At 46.7% G+C, this 25,581-nt stretch overlaps 1 protein-coding gene across 2 annotated transcripts in view; it reads left to right on the forward strand.

The window, feature by feature from the left end:
* The window catches only part of GRIK3 (glutamate ionotropic receptor kainate type subunit 3), a 129,165-nt gene that overhangs the window by 100,334 nt on the left and 3,250 nt on the right, over positions 1-25,581 (forward strand). The window contains exons 11-16 of one of the 2 annotated variants that reach the window (XM_058040109.1): positions 5,513-5,736; positions 11,764-11,882; positions 14,086-14,303; positions 21,850-22,072; positions 22,995-23,245; positions 25,097-25,296. In XM_058040109.1, coding sequence (XP_057896092.1) covers positions 5,513-5,736; positions 11,764-11,882; positions 14,086-14,303; positions 21,850-22,072; positions 22,995-23,245; positions 25,097-25,291 — 1,230 coding nt within the window. In that variant the 3' untranslated portion in view covers positions 25,292-25,296. Of the gene's footprint in view, positions 1-5,512; positions 5,737-11,763; positions 11,883-14,085; positions 14,304-21,849; positions 22,073-22,994; positions 23,246-25,096; positions 25,297-25,581 lie in introns of those variants that run through there. The other variant, XM_058040108.1, reaches the window with a different exon arrangement.

Raw genomic sequence — 25,581 nt, forward strand, 5'->3', positions numbered from 1 at the left:
TGCTGCTCATCCTCAGCACAAAAAGTCCCTGTTTTGAGGAGTTCAATTCATTCCCTGGAGAAGTAACCTCAGCCCACTGCTTATTGTCACCCCTCTGGCCATTCCTGCAGAGGAGCCTTGATCAGAAGGGTCACGAGAGCTGAACTCAGGTATTCAGGGAGGTCTGGGCAACCCAGGTGATGCAGAGAAGTTCCTGAGCCCTTTATTCATAGCAAACAGGGAGCCTGACAACTGCCAAACCTCCTCCTTTCAGCAACAGTGAGCTGCTATTGATGTTTATTCATAGAAATTATTACTGATACAAGCAAAGCTCCACTGCACACTGTGGCCCATCCGTTCTGATTTATAAATTCCAGTTGTCTGGCAAAGCAATGTCTGCAAATCTTCCCTATTGTTTGTGGGCAGAATCCCATAAAACCAGCAGAATGAGTTGTTCTGGACATTTTGCACAAACTTGTTCACAAATAAAACTTGTCTTCTGCTGCGACAGTGCACATCAGATTGCCATTCAATCTGAAACTTCAGGTGGGAATAAAAGAGATGTGGCAAATACTGGGGTTTCTGATGGAAATCCCTGCCAATGGCAACTGTGGAGGACTTGTAATATCCATCCTTAGGGACTATTCTTGACAGGTGATTTAACAATTCCACAATAAGTGGGCATTTTCTGACAGTAAATTCTGGCAGAAATACATATGGCACCACACTGCCAGCTCCCCATTAATGCTCCTACACTGGTGGATGTTTTATCTCACTTGTCATGAACTGGGGCTTCATTTGGATGTCATTGGGCCAGAGATATGGAGCAAATAATTCAATTGGATGTGTTCTCCACCTTTTAGACACTGCAGGACCTCAGTGTTAGGGACAGGATGGTGTCACAGACATCTTTTATGAAAAAGCCTTTCCTTAGAATTTTTCTTCCTGAGAAGCTGAGAGGCCTCAGGAACAAAAGGTAAACATGGATTATCTGCTGCTGTGGAATGCAACAGGTGCATCTGTGATTGGTCTCATGTGGTTGTTTCTAATTAATGGCCAGTCACAGTCCAGCCAGCTGACAGAGAGCCCGAGCCACAACCCTGTGTTATCATTCTTTCATTTTCTATTCTTAGCTGGCCTTCTGATGAAATCCTTTCTTCTATTCTTTTAGTACTCTTTTAATATAATATATATAATAAAATAATAAATCAAGCCTTCTGAAACACGGAGTCAGATCCTCATCTCTTCCCTCATCCTAAGACTCCTGTGAACATGGTCACAGGATGGAAATAAACCAGAAGAGCTTTTCCTTTTGTGCTTAGATGACTACTGGGTGGATTCATGACTGGGTCATGCTCAGAGATCCAGGTGAAGGATCTGTGTATGGGGAGTTCATGTTCTCTGTGAGTTCAGGTTCTCAGGTGTCCCTGCCCCTTGCTGGTTTGTTCACCTGCCAGGAATCCATAGGACAGGACTTGTTTCTCACAGCAGGGCCATTCTCACCTGAATCCTCCATCCTTCACATCCCTCAGGTACAATTAATGGCAGTTCCAGCTCTGGAGTTCTTCCTTAAAGTGAAGATTACAAAAGGCCCAACAGGACCTCACGGCCTTCATTCCTCCTCTTCAGCTCAGGCTTTTCCTGCCAACATCTGTTCTTAACTCACCCCAATATTGAATAAATCCATTGACAAAAATGATGTCTAGGTTAGGACTGAGACTGCAATAGCAGCCATTAAGAGCTGGAGTCACTTAGCACTGACCCCACTCTCCTTGAGCATCCCCTGAGAGTGCATCCCTGCCCCTGGGCAGGCACAGGGCTCTCAGAGACCCCCACACCTGCCCCAGCAGCAGCAGCCCCTCCTTTCTGAGCCATGCTCTGCTGCTGGGCAGGTGTGAGCCCAGCACACCCTGGGACAGGGAGTGTCAGAACCCAGGATATTCCTCTGGCTGCCCTGGGTGACTCCAGACCCTGGCAGGGGGCTCAGAGACCTTGGCACAGAGTCACAAACACCCGTGCCTTCCATTTTAGCCATGGAAACAATTACCAACTTTGTGTGAAGCCACAAGAGTTTGAGTAGAATGATAGTTAATTTGTCACTGGGTGAAAATGTAGAATTTTGGGGTTTTTAGAAGGGGGGTTCAAGAGGCAAGGTGGAGGAATCTCGGCATGTCCTGTCCTTCTTCTTATTGCCCTCCATCTTCTGCTGTGATGGTGGCACTTCTGGGTTGGTTTAGAGTAGAGACAGAGTGTCTGACATAGGTGAATCATATTGGAAAATTATTGTAAATAAAGTACAGGTAGTTCTTAGTATAAAAAGCCAACACCACCCCAAGGGCAGGGACTGTGCCACAAACTGACCTGCCAGACAGACCTCAGCAGGTCAGAGAGAGAATGTCATAGATAAGAGAAAATAAACAACCTTGAAAAGCAGAACCGACGAATCTCGACTTCTTTAGTCATGGGGCTGGGAAAAAGAGACTTTCTGATACCTCAGGGGTCATCTCAACCACAGAAACCTGAGAGTGGAGCAGGAGCAGGACACAGCAACCAAGCAAGGAGAGTAGGGAGCAGAGACAGGGCCCAAGGCAGAAGCCCCAGTGCTGGCAGTGGCAAGAGACACCGAGGGATGACAGTGCCAGACCTGAGTAACAATTAAATCAGTAAAACACACACACACACACACTATTTCTGTCTCTCAGGCAACACACACATGATTAGTTTATGTAAATACCTAACGCAGATTGGCAAAATAAGCACAGAGGCAGCTTCTTTTCCTGAATAAATATTTATCTTGGTGCTTATGCTGTTGGTGGGCTCTGCCATGACCAGCCACTGCCTGCAGCTTGGCTCTGGCTGAGGTCAGGCACTGCAGGATTCCCGCAGTGACCATGGCTGCACTAGAGGTGTTCTGACCCACAGGCCACATCTCCCTGATAAGTGAGAATTTGGAGATAAGAATTGGCATTTTCTGATGAAAACCAAATATCTCTGCAGCAAATACAATCATCCCTGTGCTGAACACCCTGTGGTGAACTCACAGCTGTTCCAGCCAAGTGAAATGCTGGAACTAGGTGAATGAGGAGATCCAAACCCTTGGAGGTGTGTAGGAGAAGTGTCTGTGTTTGATGTGCCTTGGCAGAATTCATCTTTTTGGCCTCAGTTCAGCAGAACACTTAAGAACAGGCACAAGACTTGGAAGACGTGTGAGCTCCAGTAAAACAGAGGTGTAGGCTTAAGTGCTTTTGCTGGACAAGGGTCTTTAAGCCACTGGCACTTGCTCTAATTCCTCATCTTTAATAAAACCCACCTGACTGTGCAACAGCACAAGAGCCAGGGCTGAGTAAAGGAAGCAGCCAGAGTCTGGTAATTGACTGCCCAGTTTGGAATGTCAGAGCACGACAAATCAAAGCTTCACCCTTGGTGGGTTTGATTTAGATCCTCTCTGTCAGCAAAGCCTTAATTAGAGGCCACCTTCAGAAAAATCTGCATTGATAAAAAGGATGTGGAAGTGCAGCCCTGTGCTGCCTCTAATTGCTCAGAACACACCCCAGCCCAGGCTCCAGAATCCCTGCTCTGTCCTGCCTGAATGTGACATTCCCTGCAAGGACACAGGGCTGAGAGCACATCACAGGAGCTGCTGGAGACACACAGTAAAATTTTATTTCTGTGCTAAAAGCAGTTGGATCCCTGGGCATCCATGCAGAGCTCTCTCTCTCCATTTTCTGTGGCAAAGCAAAAACTCCAGGCTGTTCTTTAGCTCACTGCATTGTTCTGACAAATTTGGCTGAGGATCCCCCAGCCTGGCCATTGCCAGCGAGCTCTGACCACAGAACATTTGCTGCCTCCTTCAGAAAAACCCATAGCCAAATCCTTCCATATCTTCTTTGCCTTTCCCTGGTGAGTCAGGACACCCACACAGACGTGATGGAGGAGGGAAAATGCTGCATTTCTTTCGCCATTTCTGCCTTGTGACTGTGCGGAGCGCTAAGCCAAAATTTCCAGGTGTGCTGTGAGGTGGTGGGAGCAGCCAAGCTCCAAAGCTGCCAGGATGGTCCCCAGGATGCAGAACACCAATGCCACCTCCAACCCCCTTCAGCTTCTGTCCATGTCACCACAAGCACAGCTGGCACAATGGGCTCACTGGGAAAATGTTGTTCCCATTTTCCACAGGTTTTGACAAATGCCAGTGACTGAAACGAGCTCTGATGTAAAAATGAATTTCCATCTGTAAAGTGAGAAGGAAAGGAAACCGGAGAGCAGCTGGAGAGCCATGTTAGAACAAAACCACATCATTTTTGCCCTTGTTACATCATTCCTGAAGGCGTCTGTTCAGGAGCTCTAAGGCTGCACTTATAGGAGGGGTCCCTTACACACACACGTGTAAATGGACAAAAGCTCATGTAGAGATTCCTCCTACAGTAAAAGGCCCAAATTCCTTTATTTATAAATATTGCACTGACTTGATCACAGATTGGAAAGGTCAAATGAAACCTCTAGTACAACCTTTACCTCCAGCACAGGCCAGGGATCTGCTCTGGTTCCTACAGTTCCTGCTGAAGCAAAGTATGTTCCAGCCAGTATTGATTTAAAGTCCATGAATAATGACAAATCTACTGTATCTCAAGGTAATTATCACCCATGGGTAATTTAGAATTTTAATTTTCAGAACCAGATGTTAAATAAATCTCGCCCGGGCTCCTGGCATGGGGGGAGGTTCTGCTCAACTTCAGAGCAGTAATTTATGTGTCTGTGTTTCTTTGGAAGTTCACAATCCCAAAGAATCATTTGCAAAGCTCAGGCAAGGAGGGTGATATTGAGGAAACCTTGGATGTGTTTACTTGTGGCTTTTAAGAACCTGGATGAATGTTTAGTGAGAGGAATGAATGCAGCTCTTAACCAACAGAAAGAGGGTGAATGTGGCTGCTCGTTGAATTAACACACAAATTATTAAATAATTAGAAATAATGGAAACAAACACAATTCGTACAAGCTGTCAGGATAAAGAATATGCTCAGCTGAAATTTGGTTGGACCAAATCCATTTGGTTGGGCCGTAGTTTACAGTGAACACTGTACCCCAACATCTGTATTTTACAGTGAATATTGTACCCCAACATCTGTATTTTACATTGAACATTGTACCCCCAACATCTGTGTTTCACAGCAAACACTGTTACCCTCAAAATCTGTGTTTTACAGTGAATATTGTACGCCCAACATCTGTGTTTCACAGCAAACACTGTGCCCCAATATCTGTATTTTACAGTGAACATTATACACCCAACATCTGTATTTCACTGCAAACACTGTGCCCCCAATATCCGTACTTCACAGCACTGTACCTCCAACATCTGTATTTCACACCAAACGTGTACCACATGTGCAACAGCAGGGAGGAACCCCAGGGCTGCACTTTGGGGGTTCTTGGCCTGTTTCTGCTGTGTGAGAGCTGTGGTGTCTCCAAGGGGATGGAAACACCTCGGTTTGTGACTCCTCCTTTCTCCTTGCCTGTTTTCCCCCTCTCTTTGCAGAAAGCTGACCTGGCCGTGGCTCCTCTGACCATCACTCACGTCCGGGAGAAAGCCATCGACTTCTCCAAGCCCTTCATGACCCTGGGGGTCAGCATCCTCTACAGGAAGCCCAACGGGACCAACCCCAGCGTGTTCTCCTTCCTCAACCCTCTCTCTCCTGACATCTGGATGTACATCCTGCTGGCCTACCTGGGGGTCAGCTGTGTGCTCTTTGTCATAGCCAGGTAAGGGCTCCCTGCTGGCAGCTGTGGCATCAAGAGCTGTCCTGGCCCACAGGCCATGTCTCCCAGATAACTGAGAATTTGGAGATAAGAATTGGCATTTTCTGATGAAAACCCTTGTCACCCTTGAGATGCCCCCTGGTCCATCACCATGGGCTGGCTGCTCATTTTCACACACTCACAACATGGAAGAATTTTAAGATTTCAGGAGTTTTACAGCTTTTCTGTCAGCACCTCCTGGTGTATGAAGAGATGTATTTCTGTATCATTGTCCATTCATGCTCTCTGCTCACACCTTTCCCAGCCTCTGCTGGGACCTGTGCTCCCATCTCCCCCACCATTTCCCACTTCTGTCTCTGTAAAGCTCACACAGACCCTTCCCTCTACCAAAAGAATGGAGATGTCTTTGCTACGGATCAGACATTGTGTCTGTTTACAAAATTAATATGCATCTAATTAGCATGTTTAAATCCTCTATGTTTAAAGGCACAATTTGCATACATTTGCATGTCTTGTTAATTCCACGGGGCCTTTGATGAGACACAGTCCAGGGCTGCTCTCAATCCATGATCCCACCTTTTCAAATCAAAACAAAGCATTTTCCCCCTCCTGCAGGCAGGTGCCCTCCATGACCACACACAGCCCTCAATGGGATATTTTGCATAAACAACTCGTCCAGGAAAGAGTCCTCAGCCCACTCTGCAGTTTCATGCTCATTTCTCATTATTTCCAGTTGAATTTATACCTGTGGGGATTTCAGAACCCTCCCTGTTTTCGTCTGGGGGTCCATGCAGGCCCTTTTCCCCAAGGCCTGCTGTGCTGCACCTCCCTGGGAGCATCCATCAGAAACATTTCCCCCTCATCCACTGGCATTAGAGAGTCACAGGAAAAATCAGACACAGAGCTGGAGCAAGAAGACTCCATTAACCCTGATGGTACAACAAATCTACAATTTTCAGCATCCCTCAGTCCAGGGGGGCATTTAGAGCACATTTCCTGCATTCACTCTGTCATATCCTAATTACACAGAACAGCAGAGTGAGCTGGGCACGAGTGCTGGGAGCACCTGCAGGGCTCACATTAGGAGCTTGTTTTTTCCAGCTCATAATGGCCAGATCCAGCCCACATTGTCCAGATCCCACTTTCAAAGGATGTTAAACATGCATGGTGAGGCAGGTACATCCTCTGGCCCCTCCTCTGCACAGAGACAGAGCTGGACATTTGTTTTCTGTCACTTTTGTATTAGGGACAGCTTAATGAAGCAACACAGATTCCAAGGTCCTCTCAGAAGTTTATTAGATTTCACATTATTTTATAGACTGTTATGAGAAAGCTGGACCTGATTGGTCCTCAATCAACACCCCTCACATCACTGGCAAATTAGGAAGACCCTTCTTGTACACATCTTACAAGCAAAAAACAAGTTCAAAACACCAGCTGCAAAGATTAAAGATTATTTTAATTCTTTCTCTGAGCGTTCTCAAAGCTCCCTCAGAGCAATGCCTGGGCAAGTTTATCTGACTTTCTCCCTGACCAGACTGTCAGCATCCACAGTTTTCCTCTCAGAGGACATGGAGGGCCCTCCCTGATCCAGATCCTGCAATCACCCTCCTGCCTTCTCTTTGCCTTCCCTCCCCACCCAACCTGTCAGGGACAACCAGGGGCTCTCAGCATCACAGGACTCTGCTCTGGGGATGTGCAAGGTAACCATGAGAAGGAAAATCCGGTGGTGGCTGACAGACAGCCCTTGTCTGTCTGTCCCTGCCATGCAGGCAGGGCACAGCTGAGTGGGCTTCAATGGCACAGCCTGCTCCTGTGGCCTGCAGGGACAATCCAAACACAATTTTACATTTTGGAGCTTATATTTCCCAGCTCATAATGACCAAATCCAGCCCAGATTGTCCAGATTCCAGTTTTAAAGCATGTTAAATGTGCAAATCATATCTGCATGTGAAATGCTGCAGAAAGGCTGAAGGAAATGCTGGGCAGGCCCTGATGTGAAAGCCCCCAGTCACCCCTTTGCACAAACAGGGATGTCTGTCCAAGCATGGCAGCATTGCCTGGCTTTTGGCTGAAAACCATAAGAACTGTGGCTTTGTCTCAGGTTTTATTCTGACATGAACCTCAGCATCTCACTCCATCACATCAATTATGATGTTGTAGAACAATTTTTCCCTATCAGTCTATTTTTTTGAACTAAATTCAACACATAAAATATTGCAATTACAGTTCCTTTTTCACATTTTGCTCCTGACATTTCTTCTGTCATCCTATTTTTCAAATAACACCAAGTATTCAGGGTAATTAAAATTCTGCTGGAATGGTCTTTTAACACATAGAGATGGAAGGCAAGAGATTTCACAGGGAAAATATTTATTGCATTCAGAAGTAATGGAAACAATATCTGCTTTTGACCCCAGCAAGGCCTCTGAAATCCAATTCTCAGCAGAAAACCACAATCAAAATAGAAAAGCCTTAATTCAGAGACATGACTCTTCTGAACTAGGCACCAGAGCCCTCTGCTCATGCCATAACCATAGGTCAATGCCACTTAAAACAGACTCAGGAACTATTTAGAGGCAGGCAAAGGATGGATTTGGTTCATATGTCATTTTAATCAGCCTTTCTTCACTATTGATGGAGCTCCCAGCCCCCAGAGAGCCACCAACACTGATTTGTCCCCCCGGCTCCATGGGATGCTGTGTCTGGAGGTTCTGGTGCCAGTCCTTGGGCTCACACAGCCTCCAAATTACACCAAACCCCTTTGGCTGCATGGCAGGGTGGGTTTAATCTTCATCCTAATTGTTGCAGTGAGGTCTGGTGTGGCATTTACATTCTCTGAAAAAATCCTTTCACCCAGGATTTTCCTCCTGGGAGGCTGAGAAGCCTCAGAGAAAAGGAAAACAACTCTTATCTCATTTGCTTCTCCTGTGTTGTGCCCCTGTGTGGAATGTGTTTAAAAAGGAAAACAATTCTTATCTCATTTGCTTCTCCTGTGTTGTGCTCATGTGTGGAATGTGTTTAAAAAGGAAAACAATTCTTATCTCATTTGCTTCTCCTGTGATTTGCTCATGTGGAATGTGTTTGGAGAGTGTTTACCCACAGGTGATTGTTTCATTGGATTCTGCTGTGAGTTGTTTTCACTCCTTGGCCAATCAGTGCCAAGCTGTGTTGGGACTCTGGAAAGTGTCACGAGTTTCCATTATTATCTTTTTAGCATTCAGTATCTTTTCTGTATTCTTCAGTATAGTATAGTATAGTATTCTCTAATATAATATAGTAATCTAAAATAATATTTTAGAATACTATGTTATATTATATTATTATAATACTATATTATAAAATTAAAAATAAATTAGCCTTCTGGAGTCAAAAAATAAAATTAGCTCTTCATGGAGTCAGATGCATCATTCCTGCCTTCATCAAGGCATTCCCTGCAAATACAATAGTCTGGGTTGTCCATTGAAAATTTCTCTGGAGACACAATTTAGACTCAAAAGTATTTTGTGTTAGATCTTTCAAATTTCTTCCAAATGCTTCAATTTCCCGCCCAAAAAGCTGAAAGAGGCAGGAGAATGATGCTAGGTTTTGATGAAATATTTCTCAGAGCCCAGAGTGCATGTGAGAATGAGGGAAGCCAGCCACAGAGGATCCTGAATTCCCCAATTGATTTGAGCTCTGGGGTCAATGAGCTCCTCTCCCTCCTTCCTTCGTTACCTCTTGCTTCCATTAATGGTTTCTCTGCTCTGGAGGCTGTGGCTGCTTTGCAGATTTCTGAATATTTCCCTGTCATTTGAGCTGCACCAGTAGGTTTTTGCTCAGGCCTTGAAGTTCTCCAGCGTGTCATCTTGCCAGGCTCATTGATCTCACCCATTCCCTTTCTTTTTTTTCATAGTCTTTCATTGGCAGCCCAAGGAAGTTTTAATCTAATTCCTGAACTCTGGCTTTATCTGACAGAAAGGACCAAGACACCATCCTTTATCCTCCTCTGGTGTGAATCTATAGCAAGTTCCAAGGAATAAGCAGCATGGAAAGCCAGGTCTGAGTTCAGCCTGGTTCTTGCTGATTTCCTCTGATTTAGAGAGCAGAGGAGGGTGAGCAGCAAGGAGAGCCCAGCCTGGATGAATGAGCAGCAATGCCAGGGTGCAGCCTGAGCAGGACCTGGGGTTCCACACCCCAAACCCAGCCCAGGGAACTGCTGCAGGAAAGTGAGAAAAACCAGAGAGGAAAGGAGAGCTAATTGGACTGTACCTTGGAGGTGGAAAACAGAAGCAAAAAGTGGCACAGCTGTGCCCTGGGTAACATTTTCCAAAGCCACAGGAGCTGTGGGCTGTGCTTTGTTCATCCTCAGGGATGGTTTTCCCCCAGATCCCTCCCATGCTTGGCACTGCCAGGACCACAGCTGTGCACTGCCACGTGCCCAGGGCAGGTTTCAGTGCCAGGAGGTTCCTGGCAGGGATCTGGGGCCCTTCTCCAAAAAATTCCAACTGTGTGAGCGAGGCCACCCTGGAATGGAGCCACGAACCCTCTCCTTGGGTGGTGGCACATCTGGTGGGGAATTACAGAGGGAAGCATCTCCTGATAGAGGCTGTGGGCTGGGCTCTGAGAAGGGGCTGTTGTGAATCTCCAGGGATTCCAGAAGGAAGCAGAGATGATAATTAATGCCTGGTTCAAAAGCAATTATACCAATTATGTTTTTAATTTAATCTCTGCAAAATTTGGGACTCTCAGAAAATGTAAATAAACAGCTCTAAAAATATTAACATCTCTCCTGTTTAGCATCCTCCCCAGATCCTGGCTAAATGAGCTCATTCCCAGCAGCGTTTTCCTGCCAGTCTTGGGCAGAATTTGCAGAGCTATTCCTTGGAAATTCCCTCAGTCTTGCTCAAGAACTTCAGGGCTATCCATGGAAATTCATCCCCACAGGGATTAAGTTTGTCCACAGCAAACTGCCACCACATTCCAGTGTTCTTCTAGTGCCCTGACTGGGCCAAACTCCTGCTTGTCAGAATGGTGGAAGGATTTGCTTCTCAGTGACCAAAATCCCATCCTATTCCCATGTTCATTGGTGAGACAATCCCCTGAAATACCAGTTTGTCCCCACTGTTGCTGCAGAATGACTGAGGCTTCTCCTTAATCAACCAAAATGTCATTTTTCCCCACGTTTTCAAACTGTTACATAAAAGAGGTTATGTGGGACCCTATCCCATCCCATCCCATCCCATCCCATCCCATCCCATCCCATCCCATCCCATCCCATCCCATCCCATCCCATCCCATCCCATCCCATCCCATCCCATCCCACCATCACATGCTCCGGGTGCTGTTGTAGGACATAGTATTGAAAAGATGATCCAAAGTGACCAAAGGCTCTGGGGAAGCCACCTGAGACACCTCAGGAGGACTTGGCTCCCCAGGTCTCTGCTCTCCAAAATGCAGGACACAGATTTACAGCTCTGTGGGTGGCTTGGGCTGAGTTTGCCTTTTTCTCTACAAAGCTGTGCACCAGGTCGGCAGCCCCTGCACACTAGAGGCATTGAGACTCCTTTTTTCCAGCTTCTTTAGGGTCTTGTCCTGCCACACCCCAACTAACTGATGCCTTAAGATTTTAGCCTTTATATTTTTCAAATCCTGTGCTGCATTACATATAGAAGTGTTGGTTAACTATCTTCTCATTCTGGTCAGATAAAACAATCACTTTAGGCCTGAAATCCAATCCTCACCCTACACCCTCAGGCCCTGAAAAGTATAAGCTAAAGTGAAATGTGAGGAGCAAACTGGGGGTAATGGACTTCATTACTTGTAGCTGTAATTAAGGATTAACCCCTGCTATGCAAATGGACCAAACTCATAACTGAATGAAAAACTCGTGACCATCTTGGGTGTAGCCTCAGAAGGCTTTGGCTGGCCAGGGTGTATCTATTGAAGGCTTTTAATAAATCCCCACTTTATTCTCTTAATCCTGACTAGTCTCTGTCCTAGGAGCCCCTCAAGGCACCATCAGGAGCTCTGTTTCCCTCTGTGCTGCAGGTTCAGCCCATATGAGTGGTATGATGCCCACCCCTGCAACCCAGGCTCAGACATCGTGGAGAACAACTTCACCCTCCTGAACAGCTTCTGGTTTGGGATGGGAGCACTGATGCAGCAAGGTAAGGCCACCCCCCTGCTCTTAGGGCTTTCTTAATTCAAAATTTGTTTTGGATGCAACCTCCCAGCACCTCCTGGCCCCTGCAGCTCCAAGGAGGAGTACTGCCTTCGTCTCCCTCAGCTGCTTCATTCCCCCACATCCCACAGACTGCAAATTCCTATTTCAGTTAATTCCAACCATTTCTTCCCGAACCAGTTGTGGGGAGGGGCCATGTGTGTTTGCTTTCTGGAGAGGCCCCCCTTTGGAGATTCTCTCCCAAATTTGCCCTAAACCAGGACAAATTTGGTGCCCAACGTGGGGCACTAGAAAAGGGTGAGGCTCCAGAACACCTACAGTATATTGATGACATCATTGTGTGGGGGAACACAGCTGTGGAAGTGTTGTTCAGTTTCAGGATCTCTGACCTGGCTCTCTGTCTGTTCTAAATCAACTTTTCCAGCAGACAGGGTCCCTTGCCCTCTGCTCCATCCCCATTTTTCCCTTCCCCTGGTCACTCTGAGCAGTGTGAGATGCCCTGAAGCTCCCCCAGCCTGGAGGAGCTGCCCTGGAGCCCGTGCCCATCAGCTCCCCAGGAGAGCTTCCAGTGGTCACAGGGACCCCAGAAATGGGGCAGGGATGGGATTACACCCCTGTGTGTGTGAATGGAATGGAGAGATGCAACAAACAGAATAGATCTGTTCAGAAGGCAGCAGGGAGCCACTCTGAATAAGGAACGAAATTCAGCTGCGATCTAATTGCAGAAAATCCAGGAATAGAAATAAGTGGAAAATGTCAAACATTTGTCACACTTTAATTTACCATGTATCAGTGGTTACATCCAGAGAGCAAAAGAAGCACAGCCTTGGCTCAGTGGCAGGCACAGAGCTGCTCTGAGCTCCACTGCTGCCTGTAATAGAGATTCCTCCTGGATCTCAGCTGCCCTCGTGGACAGTGACAGTTCCCAGCAAGGCGGTTTAGCAGCATGAATCATCCCTCTTATCAGATGCTGATAAATGAAAAGAGCTATATTCTTTTTAACTCAATTCTGCATCTGAGAAGAAAAATATTTCAAAGCCAGACTGATGTCACAGCATCCAATGCATCAAAGGGCCGGAGATGGAAGAGGGAAGAAGAAGGATCTTGAGGAGAACCAAAGCACCCTCAATATCCAGGACTCCTCCTCTTCCTGGTGTCTCCTTGCTGCACTCTGAAGGGAGGAAAACTACACCCCATGCTCTGCTTTGATGCCACACTGCCTAAAATTGCTTTGCAAAGCCCAATCTTTGTTGCACTTTCCAGGCTGATAAATCCTCTGAGCACAGCTGTTTCAAATCCAAAGCTCTTGCCTGGCTTTAAAAGGTGTTTTGGGTGATTACAAAAATAGCACAACCCATTTAGCCCTTCATGTCTGCTCAATAAAAGTCATTCCAGACCCACTACACCTTTTATGCTGTAACATCTCCTGCTTCCCCATTTCTGACTGGCATTCAAAGCCCTGGACCCTGATAGTGCCTTTCTCTTGGTGTTTGATTTTTTTAAAACCTTGTGTATTTGAACACACTCCCCAGAGTGAGTCTTTTGAAAATAATCTGTATAAAAGCAAAGCCCTTTTTAAATGGCAGAACAAAACACTCATAAAAGTTCATAAATAGCTTGCTATTTAAATCTCATAAAAGTAGCCCAGTTAATTACTTCAGTTTGGATGTTTCCTGTAAATTGGGCACTGTACCCAAGGTCAGTAATCAAGGAAGAGGGTTTTTCTGCAAATGCTACAAAAACCCCACTGATGTCCTCGCATGTAAGATGTCAGGATAATTTGCCTCAAAACCAGTTGGCTTTAATTGTGTGTCTGTAACAGTTTTGACAGTGAAACCTGACCATATATATATATGTATATGAAATATACATATAGATACATAAGATGGGGTTTTCCTCTTTATTTCCTCTGCCCTCCTTCCCCTGTCCCAGGCTTAGAGCTGATGCCCAAAGCCCTGTCTACTGATGTCCTTGCATGTAAGATGTCTGGATAATTTGCCTCAAAACCAGTTGGCTTTAATTGTGTGGCTGTAACAGTTTTGACAGTGAAATCTGAGCATATATACATATATATATGTGTGTGTGTGTGTGTGTGTGTGTGTATGTATGTATGTAAAATGTATGTATGGATATATAAAATTGGTTTTTTCCCTCTATTTCCTCTGTTCTCCTTCCCCTGTCCCCCCCAGGCTCGGAGCTGATGCCCAAAGCCCTGTCTACACGGATCATTGGTGGCATATGGTGGTTCTTCACCCTCATTATCATCTCGTCCTACACGGCCAACCTCGCCGCCTTCCTGACCGTGGAGAGGATGGAGTCCCCCATCGACTCGGCAGATGACTTGGCAAAGCAGACAAAAATAGAGTATGGAGCAGTGAAGGATGGAGCTACCATGACCTTCTTCAAGGTGAGACCAGGCAGAGGCTTTCTGCCTTCCAGGCAGAGATGCCAACGGGAGCCAGGACAAAGATCCAAAGACAGAAATCCTCCCAAGCCGCCCCTGCTGCTCCTTCTTGCTGCTTCTTTCAGTCTCACATCTTGCCCAGACTGAGACTGACACTCACCTGAGTCCCACCAAGGCTAAATCCCTCTCCCTGTTGTTAACTGAAGCCACAGTTTAATTTATACTAAATTAAACTGATTTTACACTTTTGCAGGCTCTACCCAATATTGGCTCGGACACCCTAAAATGCAGCATGTGCCAAAGGGAAGCTTGTATTAAAGCCCTCCAGAAAAATCTTACATTCCTTAAGGCATTTTCCCAATTTCCACATCTGACCCATCCAGCTCCTTCCTTGCCCCATGGAGCCCCCAGGCTGAGACAGCAGCTTTCAGGGACAGAGGAGAGCCCAAATGAAACCCACAACTGGACAGATGTTGCAAAGTGCCCTCCCTGACCTGTATTTTTTACAGCTGAAATATCTTCCTTGTCCTTCAGGTATTCATATCAATGTAATCCAGTTTTATTAACCTCTGAGATCCAGGGCAAGGTAACACTACCAGTGCATCACAATCCAATTGCATTAATTTCGTCTATTTAAAGCATAATTAAATTCAGAAGTCAGTCAGATTCCACCGTAGCCTCAAAAATAGAAAGAAACTGAGAGATGTAAAATGACCTTTAAAAACCACTGCTGGCCTGTAAAAATCCAATTTGAAAAGAGAGAGAATAAAGGGATAGAAATGAAGGGTGATTAAGGAATTATCACCCTGGCAAGGAAAGAGGCCCAAAGGAAGATCCCAGGCTTTGGCTCGGGAATGGGAGCTGGCTCCCCCTCACCTCTGGCTCCTTCCCCCTCCACCACCCTAATGCAGAAGGAAATCCATGTGACTAGCACAGTTCAGCCTTTACCAAGCAGTTTGTGCCTGGTGCTGCAAGATCTGAGCAGGCACAGGGTGATGGCAGCTTGATGAGGCCTCAGCAGTTTAATTGGCAAGACTCATTAAAGGAAGGCAATGTGCTGGATTTTAATAATAGAGGGAGCATTGTTCCCATGCAACTTCTGACTCTGATCTGGCTGAGAAGGCACTGTCCTCCCTGGATGTGTGTCCTGACTCTGACAGGCAGCAGCAGAGGTTGATAAAGAGCCACAGAGGGGGTGGTTTGATCTTTAGTGATTCTGGGAATGCCCAGTTTGCCTCCTGCCATGGAGCTGCAGTTCTGTCCATGGCACAGGCAGATGTGTGGTGGTGTTTTCCAAAGCCAAATAACCCTGGAACAACCAGCAGGGCTGTAACTGTGTGCTTTGACTGCGCCTTCCAATACGAGTTTTATATGGGAATAAAAGGAAACTGTCTCTTTTAACAATCATCAGGACACAGTATATTTATTGCTTCATATCATTATCCATCAGAATCATACTTCAGGCTTCTAACTGCCGTGGCATGGTTTATTGATGCAGAGCATTTTCCTTTCCCTTTTTATTATCACTGCTGTATGGAGATGAATTCTCAGGAATGTCCCTCCTGACAAGCATTTCCATTACTGGAGCAGTGGGAGCTCCCACGTGGGGAGCTCTGCTCACTGGTCCTTCCTGTGCAGAGGGATTTGGGACAGACAGGATTTCTCCCCGCTCCAGCAAGGGCTTTGTTCTCACCTGGGTCATTCCTGTGGTGGGTTTGGTTCAGCTGCTCTGTCAGTGCCACCTCCATGGGGACACCTGTCACACACAGAGCTCCAGGTGCCAGCTGAGCATCCACCCTCCCACTGGAAGAACAGCACCTGGCTTCCCTCCCTTCTCTGCCCTGCCCCAGGGGTTCCAGCAGAGACAACCCACATCAGCCAGGGCTCCTGAATCATTCCTGCAGAGCCTGAGCATCCCAGCAGCTCTGGACACACTGTCAGTGCCTGAGCAGCTCTGGACACACCATCCCAGCTCTGAACACACCATCCCAGCAGCTCTGGACACACCATCCCAGCTCTGAACACACCATCCCAGCAGCTCTGGACACACCATCCCAGCTCTGATCCCACCATCCCAGCAGCTCTGAACACACTGTCACTGCTGGGACAAAAGGCTGATGGCAGCACACCCATGAGGATCTCACCTGCTCTGTGGATTACCTATATATTTAGTATACTTTAGTGTATTTATTATATTATTTATCTATATATTTTAATACATATTTTAGTATATTTAGCTATAATTGGCCCAAATTGCTGCCTACCTCCTTGTGTGGCTGTTCCCCAAATTCACTCCCATCACAGCAGCTCCTTCCTTTCTCCCTGCTGAATCAGCTGCAAGCTGCTCCCACCAGCCCTGAGCACCCCTGGGCCCTGCAGCCCCTCTGTCAGAGCCCATCCTGTCCACGCTGGATGCCCCCAGGAGTGCAGGAGGAGAGCAGCACCCTGATCCTGAGAATGGACAATGGGAGGAAGAGGAAGAGAAAGGCAGATACCTTGCACACTGTTCCATGAGATGGATCCCAAAGCACTGAGCTGTGCTCAGGCCTGAGAGCTTGTGCAGAGCTCACCAGGGACACTGCAGAAGTTCCAACAGGAGGTTCTAAATGCAAGTTCCAAATTGAAGTTCCAAATGGAAGTTCCAAATGGAACCAAGACTCCTCTGGAACAGCCCCACAGTGAGGGATTCTGCTCCCACAAAATTTGGCCCCATGCAGCCAAACAAACCAAGAGATTGAAGAAGAGAGAGCTTTATTGGCACATTCTGAGTTCATGGAAAGAACTTTTGAGAAGCTCTTTACTCCCTGGCAATGCAGATTGAGTTACAGGAATAAACACTGATCAATTAATTTAGGAACAGCATCTAGAGTTCATTATAACTCATAAATCCTTCCCACCCTGCAGAGGATGCTGCCTCTCTGAATGGAAGGCCAGATCTCATGTGCAGTTTGGAGTCTGGCTGCGAGTGTGTGTACACAGATACTCATACAGAAATGTTAAATCCTCAAGACTAAGTATCTTCACTTGGTGGAAATCAATTTATTTTTTTCATACAGGCTGGAATTGAAAATCTTAAGCCTGAAAGTTCCTTTCTTGCCAATTTGGCTGATAAAAAAGCGTATATGTCTTGGCAAGATGCCTGGTAGGGGCTCCTCTAAACGATTCCATTAATTGATTTGGGTGGCTGGCCCTGCAGAACTGCTTATTAAAGGTGGCTCCTGAGCTGTGACTCTGAAGAATGAACTCGGAGGCGTTCTCGGCGTCGCTGCCTTCGCAGGGGCTGGCACTCTGCTTTCACACACACATCTCATTTAGCTCCAACACGGGCTGATTAAGATGCAGAGCACAACGGAGCAGATTCTGGTGTTATTTATCCTGAATAAATCAAGGAGAAGCTCCACTCGTGTGAGCAGGAGTGAGACTCGAGCCCGCCGTGTGAGCCACTGTGACGGTGTTCACAGGGGGTTCTTGGATTGGGAAAGAGATGAGGATCTGACTCCATGTTTCAGAAGGCTGATTTATTATTTTATTATATATATTACATTAAAACTATACTAAAAGAATAGAAGAAAGGATTTCATCAAAAGATTAGCTAAGAATAGAATAAGAAGGATAGATAACAAAGGTTTGTGGCTCTGCTCTCTGTGCAAGCCAGCTGACTGTGATTGGCCATTAATTACAAACGTCCAACATGTGCCAATCACAAATCCACCTGTTGCATTCCACAGCAGCAGATAACCATTGCCTACACTTTGTTCCTGAGTCCTCTCAGCTTCTCAGGAGGAAAAAATCCCAAGGAGAGGATTTTTCATAAAAGATGTCTGTGACAAGCCACGGCTGCAGCAGCAGCAGCCCTTGATAATTACCAATATCTCCATCATTCCAAACATCTCGGGGCTCCTGACACAGGAACTTCTCTGCCATTGTCAGATCATCTGTCTTAATGCTTTGGAGCACCCAAGCAGCTCCTCATCTACCTGTGGCAGCAAAGCTGTCACTGAATGGGACCTGGGGACATTTCAGAGGATGTGGGGGCGCAGGAGGGTCCCTTTACCACAACCATGAGATATGCTTCTTTTATGAGCCCACAAAAAAGTAATTATGAATCTCTTGAGAAGAAATTAGCACCCAGCCACAAAACAGCAAATACCAGATGAGACCAGCAACTTACCCCAGTTTTTAAAGTTAAACTATGGTAAAATCATGGTAAAAGATACACACAAATAAAGAACACAGAAATATTTCTGTGCTGCAGCCCTGGCTGACAACATCCAAATTCCCATCAATGAGCAAGAGCTTTGCAGTGTGGCCCAAGTATTTGAGAGGAGGAAGGGGAGAAATGAACTTTTCCTTCAACTACAAAACATGTTCTGTGGCTTAATTGTGTGTGAGCTGGATCAGGGCCACTCCTGCCCTCACTGCTCCTGTGATTGGGGATTGATGACCAACATCACTCCCACAGCTGCTTCTGGGTTTGTAGCAAACCATCACCCTGTGAGGGCTGGGCTGGCAATTACAGATGGGCAATTTTCCCTTGGAAAAGCAGTTTTCTCATCAGGTTTGAGAGCCTGAGGCTGCCCTGAGCAGGGCTGGGTGTGAGCTGGCCTGGCAGCACCAAATGGCCTCCTGGAGGGACCCCCAGCTCCTCTGCCCTGCTGGGTAGCTGTCGCAGACAACTTTTATGAAAAATCCTTTACTTAGGATTTTTCCTCCTGAGAAGCTGAGAGGCCTCAGGAACAAAATGTAAACAATTATTATCTGCTGCTGTGGAATGCAACAGGTGGATCTGTGATTGGTCTCATAGAATTGTTTCTAATTAATGGCAAATGACAGTAAGCTGGCTTAGACTCTCTGTCCAAGATGGAAGCTTTTGTTATCATTCCTTTCTATTCCTAGCTGGCCTTCTGATGAAACCTTTTCTTCTATTCTTTTAGTACAGTTTTAATGTAATATATATCATAAAATAATAAATCAGCCTTCTGGAACATGGAGTCAGATCCTCCTCTTTTCCCTCATCCCGAGACCCCTGTGAACACCATCACAGGTCTCAGCCCTGAGCCCAGATCTCTGTCCCAGCTCTCTTTGGGCACAGTGAGCAGTGACAGCAGTGACAGCAGTGACAGCAGTGACAGCAGTGACAGCAGTGACAGCAGTGACAGCAGCTCCATCCTCCCTGCCAGCCCTTCCCAGGTGTGCCCCAGCTGCTGCAGGTGTGCTCCACCCCTGGCAGGGCTGAGCTGGGCTCAAAGCAGCAAAGCCGCAAGTGACAAATCCGGGCTCTTCCTGGCATCCCAAACACAATTAAGTCCCTTCAAGCTGGTCAGGAGTAGTGATTTAAGAGAAGAAGAGAAAAGTGGTTTTTCTCTTCCAGGGAGCCCTGTCTCGTGTAATTTCAGTTGCCTGAAGAGGTCCAGTGCCTCATGCAAGTCCCATTTGCTTCACTAAATGCAGCCTATTGATTTTTTGCCAGTTTATTTTGCTCTGTGCTCCAAACTGGGAGAACACTGATGTTAAAAGCTCTGTGTCAACACTCAAGGAGCATTAAATGCAGAAAGAGAAGAAGAGAGAGAGAGAGCCAAGGAACCCAGAGGCCTCTGATGTGAACTATATAAATGTTAAACAAGTCCTTATCAGCCAGCCGAGCACACGATTCATTTCAATTACCCATTGTAATGTACAGATATTTAATAATCCTTTTGGAGGCTACATTTCTTGCTGCTCTTTGAGGTTTGATAGATGCCACAAATCTACCTTACAGGCACTGGTCCAGATTTTCAGGCGAGGGAGATTATCCTGCCTCTTGAATGAAGTTTGCTCCAGCACATCCACTGCTGAGCATTCATCAAGTGGATTATAACAAGCACGAGCTTTAATGGAGAAGAAATGAATCCCTGAGTATTTCAGTCAGGAGAAGGGGCTCACAGGGTTAAAGGCAGAGGAACAGCCTTTGTTTGAACAGCACTGCACTACCCAGCTTCGGGGTGATGAGCTTTTGTTTAACTTTGGCTAAACACGCTGGAATAAAGGAGGTGGATGGGTAAAGCACTTGGAAAACGAAGCATTACAAGGGACTTTCAGCTGCCTCACCATTATTTATTATGGTTTTATCAGAAGAACCTTATGCTGGCACATTTTGGGTGATACTGACAAAATGTTGGGGAGCTGTGGCAGCAGCAGTTGGGCTGGGCTTGGGCTCCATCTCCTGCTTTCTCATGGAAGGACAGAGACCTGTGGAGAGATAAACGAGGCTGAAATCACAGCTCTGCAGCAGCCACTCCTCGTGCAGCAGCTGCTGAGAGGCCACCCTGATTCCAGACACAGCACAGGGAATTATCTGCCCCCTGACTTATCAGCCAGCTCCAGGCTCACCAAGCAGCACAGGGGATGAAGAGGTTTGCCTGCCTAAGCTGCTTCTTATGAAATAAGGAGGCAAAAACAGATCCAGGAAAAACAAGAAACGGGGCAGGAAGAAGAACTGTGCATAAAGGAGCTGGCAGCAGTGGGAATATCCAAATGTGAATATCCAAGTGTTGTCCCAGGTCTGGTCTGAGGGAGAAGCACTGACCCACAGGAGCACTGGGACCAGCAAAGGGACAAGAGAACACTGCTCTGCCTGTCTGGGAAATCTTCCTGAACTAAAGCCAGTTCTGACCACAGTCTGGTCTAGTGGGAGGTGTCCCTGCCCATGGCAGGGGGGGACAGGATGAGCTTTAAGGATGTGTTTTTTTTCCCATCACAAACCATTCTGTGATTCTGAGATTCTGTGCCTTTCATGATGACTGACAGGGACAACTCAGAAAGTGCTCTTAGATAAATGGTACTTTTCAAATGTTATGGCAAGACATAAAATAACCATATTTCTTCTCACTCAACACATTTTCTGTAAGGAAAAAAAAAAACATTCACATGAATAGCAAGCTAGAAAACATATTCCATCCTTTGCAACAGAATGTCTGCTGATAGTGGAAGAATATCCATGTTTATTTTTAGCCGTAAGACAATCTTCTTGAATATCTCTGTGCTTCTGTTTACGTGGGTACGTTAAATCTGTTTGGCAGTTGCACATATCTCAGAGGAGACTCATTTCCTTGCCATGCTTGAGGAAAGACAAAAATATCAGAGTGTGTGTAGAGAAAACCACGTCCTCCAAAACTCTCTGTTCTTTCTGCATGCAGAAACATTACAGGGTAAACAAATGCTGGGTAGGAAGTGAACACATTTAAGCAGATTTAAGTGAATACATTTAAGCCAATGGACTGGGAGTTAAGAGGGCCTGCAGGGCTTTGTGCAGGTTCAGTTCCACTCAGGACCAAAAGCACATGCACAGTGGGGTGTTTGCTGCCACCCTTGTGTCTCTTTAAGGCAACATAAATCCAAACAATGCTGGGCAGTGAAGGGATTTAAGACAAAGTAAAATTCATGGTTGCTCCATTGTGTGATCTGCTCTCAACTATTATTATTATTATTATTATTTACTGAAAAGATACCAGCTTTCAGCAAATGGACAATTCATTCTTATTTTGATGATGGGGGGCTATCGTTTTACCAGAAATCCAAAATCTCCACTTTTGAAAAAATGTGGGCGTTCATGAGCAGCAAACCCACGGCCCTGGTCAAGAACAATGAGGAGGGGATCCAGCGAACCCTGACAGCTGATTATGCTCTGCTGATGGAGTCCACCACCATCGAGTACATCACCCAGAGGAACTGCAACCTCACCCAGATCGGGGGGCTCATCGACACCAAAGGCTATGGCATTGGGACACCCATGGGTAGGTGACAGTTCTGCAGTGACCCCAGGGGGGGCTTGTCAGCACAAACACAAGTGATTGTTGCATTGTGATTTCAGGATTTACCACAGAAACCTGGTCCCTCCCCTGATGATTCCCTCCCAGGTGTGTCAGTCACCTCTCCTTTCCCCTCCCAGCACTGTCTGTCAGTCCTGGCATTCCAGAAGGGCACAGAGTGATTGGCAGATTCAAAGGGGGGCATTGGGCCATCCAGGTGTCCTTTGTCCCTGTGTCCCTCCCCTCCTGTCCCTGCTTGGTGGCTCCCTGCCCCTTCCCTGCCCCTCTCCCCGGGTTCAAAGGAGCAACAACCACGGGCTCAGGGAGTTCTGTTGGAGCTGGTGCTGCATTCAGAGGCCTGTGGGCCAGAATAAAGCTCTGCATCCAAACCCTCCATCAGAACCGACTCCTTTCCTTCACCAGCGCTTTAAAGCTTCTCTGCCAGAGGGAAACCTGAGGAGCAGCCCCTGTTATGGGGGGAAGCTCCATCCCAGCACCACCAGAGCTCCTGCAGGCCTGGACTTGTCCCCACGGGCCCAGTGCAGCACCCAGCCAGCCCAAAGTGTCTGTGGGGTGAAACACCACACACCCAGCCAGCCCAAAGTGTCTGTGGGGTGAAACACCACACACCCAGCCAGCCCAAAGTGTCTGTGGGGTGAAACACCACAGTGCTGCTGTTTGGTTCAGCGGCAAGGCGAGAGAAGCTCAGGCAGGTCCCATCTGGCTATATTGGTAAATATTCCAATAGGTGATTAAGATAATCCACTCCAAGCAGCAAATTTCCAAATACCACTGTCTGCCCATTGAAGAGAGGTCTGAACTGTGCTGTTTAACACAGACACGTCCCCTGCTGGGTGTGGTTTTTGTCCCCTTTTCCCTCTGTATGTAACACTGTCCCCACCCCCAGGGTCACCGTACAGGGACAAGATCACCATCGCCATCCTGCAGCTCCAGGAGGAGGACAAGCTGCACGTCATGAAGGAGAAGTGGTGGCGGGGGAATGGCTGCCCTGAGGATGAGAACAAGGAGGCCAGTGCTCTGGGTGTTCAAAACATTGGAGGGATCTTCATTGTCCTGGCAGCAGGCCTGGTGCTGTCTGTCTTTGTGGCCATGGTGGAGTTCATCTACAAGCTGCGCAAAACGGCGGAGAGAGAGCAGGTACTGACTGATTCCCCTGATTCTCTGTGTCCCCTTAGCCCAGCTGTGCATGCTGACCCCAGAGACAGGCAGGGAGAGGGCAGAGGGATCCAGCCTGGCACCCATAAAATGCCATCCCCACAGGCTCACTGGGCTGTCCCTCTGATGGCCTCCACTCAGGGGAAAGTCACGTCTGCTCTGATCAGAGTCTGCTGCTGCTGCAGCCAGAGCAGGACCCATTGGTAAGGTGGTTTAGAGCAAGCTGACAAATAAATCATTAAAACATAGGCAGAAGTCCCTAGGAGGGGTGTTTCTCAGCTGTTGCACCCTCTTGAAATCACCTTGCACGCTCCAGGTGTGACTACCCATGCCTTCTCCCCAGTTCTGTTCAAAGAGGAACAAGTCAGGGCTCACCAGGAAGCCTCACACTGTATCACAACTCAGCCACACTCACAGACACAGCCCATCATTGCTGATCAGTGTTCAGGAAAAAACAGAACTGCTTTTATGTCCTTCCTCTGCCCTGGGTGTCCCAGTGCAGTAAATGGAACATGCACTTGTGTGCATGAACAGAAATCAAAGCCAGCTGCCCTCATGATGGACTAGACAGAGAAAGGAAAGCTGCCCAGTAGCAGGAGCTCCTCTAAAATCTCTAAATTCCTTAAAGTTTATGTCTCAGCATCATCCCCACTGTCTCAAATAAAATGGGAGAGCAGTGTCTGACAGGCTATGGAGCATTACAGTTCCACACTAACAAATAGCAGAATTACAAATATCTGAAAATTATAAAAGCTGAAATGCTAAGGCATCACCCCCACTATCCCAAATAAAATGGGAGAAGAGTGGCTGACGGGCTACAGCACTTTACAGTTACCCATTAACAAATTGCTGAAAAATATAAGAGCTGAAATGCTAAGGCATCACCCTCACTGTCCCCAATAAAATGGGAGAACAGTGGCTAACGGGCTATGGAGCTTTACAGTTACACATTAACAAATTGCAGGATTTTTTTTTAAAAAAGAGTTAAAATGCAAAGGTATCACCTCCACTGTCCCCAATGAGACAACAGTGGATGACGGGCTATGGAGCTTTACAGTTCTGCACTGACAAGTTGCAGGATTACAAATATCTGAAAATTGTAAGTAACTGTGTTACTTGCTGATCATTCTAGACTGATGTAAATACAATTTCCAAAAAATAAAAGAAATCTGAAAGTTATAAGAGCTGAAATGCTAAGGTATCACCCCCACTGTCCCCAATAAAATGGGAAAACAGTGGCTGAGAGGCACTTTACAGTTCCACACTAACAAACTGCAGGATTACAAATATCTGAAAGATGTAAGAGCTAAAATGCTAAGGCATCAACATCACTGTCCCAAATAAAATGGGAGAACAGTGGCTGAGAGACTATGGAGCTTTACAGTTACACACTAAGGAGTTGCAGGATTACAAAAAAAAATATAAGAGCTAAAATGCTAAGGCATCATCCCCACTGTCCCGAGTAAAATGGGAAAACAGTGGCTGAGAAGCGCTTTACAGTTCCACCCTAACAAACTGCAGGATTACAAATATCTGAAAGATGTAAGAGCTAAAATGCTAAATGCTAGGCCATCACCCTCGCTGTCCCCAATAAAATGGGAGAACAGTGGCTGATGAGCTTTACAGTTCCACGCTAACAAATAGCAGAATTACAAATATCTGAAAAATATAAGAGCTGAAATGCTAAGGGATTAAGGCATTACCCTCACTGTCCCCAGTAAAATGGGAGAACAGTGGCCGATGAGCTTTACAGTTCCACGCTAACAAGTTGCAGGATTACAAAAGCAAATGATAAAAGCTGAAATGCTAAGGCATCACCCCCACTGTCCCCAGCGCTCCTTCTGCAGCGCCATGGCCGACGAGATCCGGCTGTCTCTCACCTGCCAGCGCCGGGTCAAGCACAAGCCCCAGCCCCCCGTGATGGTGAAGACGGACGCCGTGATCAACATGCACACCTTCAACGACCGCCGGCTGCCCGGCAAGGACAGCATGACCTGCAACACCGGACTGGCACCTGTGTTCCCCTAGGGAATGGCACTGGGGCGGGTGGGAGGGAAGGAATGGCGGCAGACACGGCTGGATGCACCCTGAACTAGGGAAGAATGGATTAAAAAAACGTGAGAGAAAAAAAAAAAAAAAAAAAGAAAAAAAAAAAGCCTGGTTTGTTCATTTCGAGAACAAGGCCTTTGCAAGCCAGCTGCATCCATCACCGCAGAGGAGCCAGAACTTCCAAGCACGGACAGTAACGTGGGTCTTGGGGCTTTTTGCGTTTGTTTTGTTACTTTTCATTCCTTTTATTTTTTTTTAATGCTTCGATC

This window comes from Melospiza georgiana, chromosome 24, assembly GCF_028018845.1.
Source record: "Melospiza georgiana isolate bMelGeo1 chromosome 24, bMelGeo1.pri, whole genome shotgun sequence".
In the NCBI taxonomy this organism is placed as follows: domain Eukaryota; kingdom Metazoa; phylum Chordata; class Aves; order Passeriformes; family Passerellidae; genus Melospiza; species Melospiza georgiana.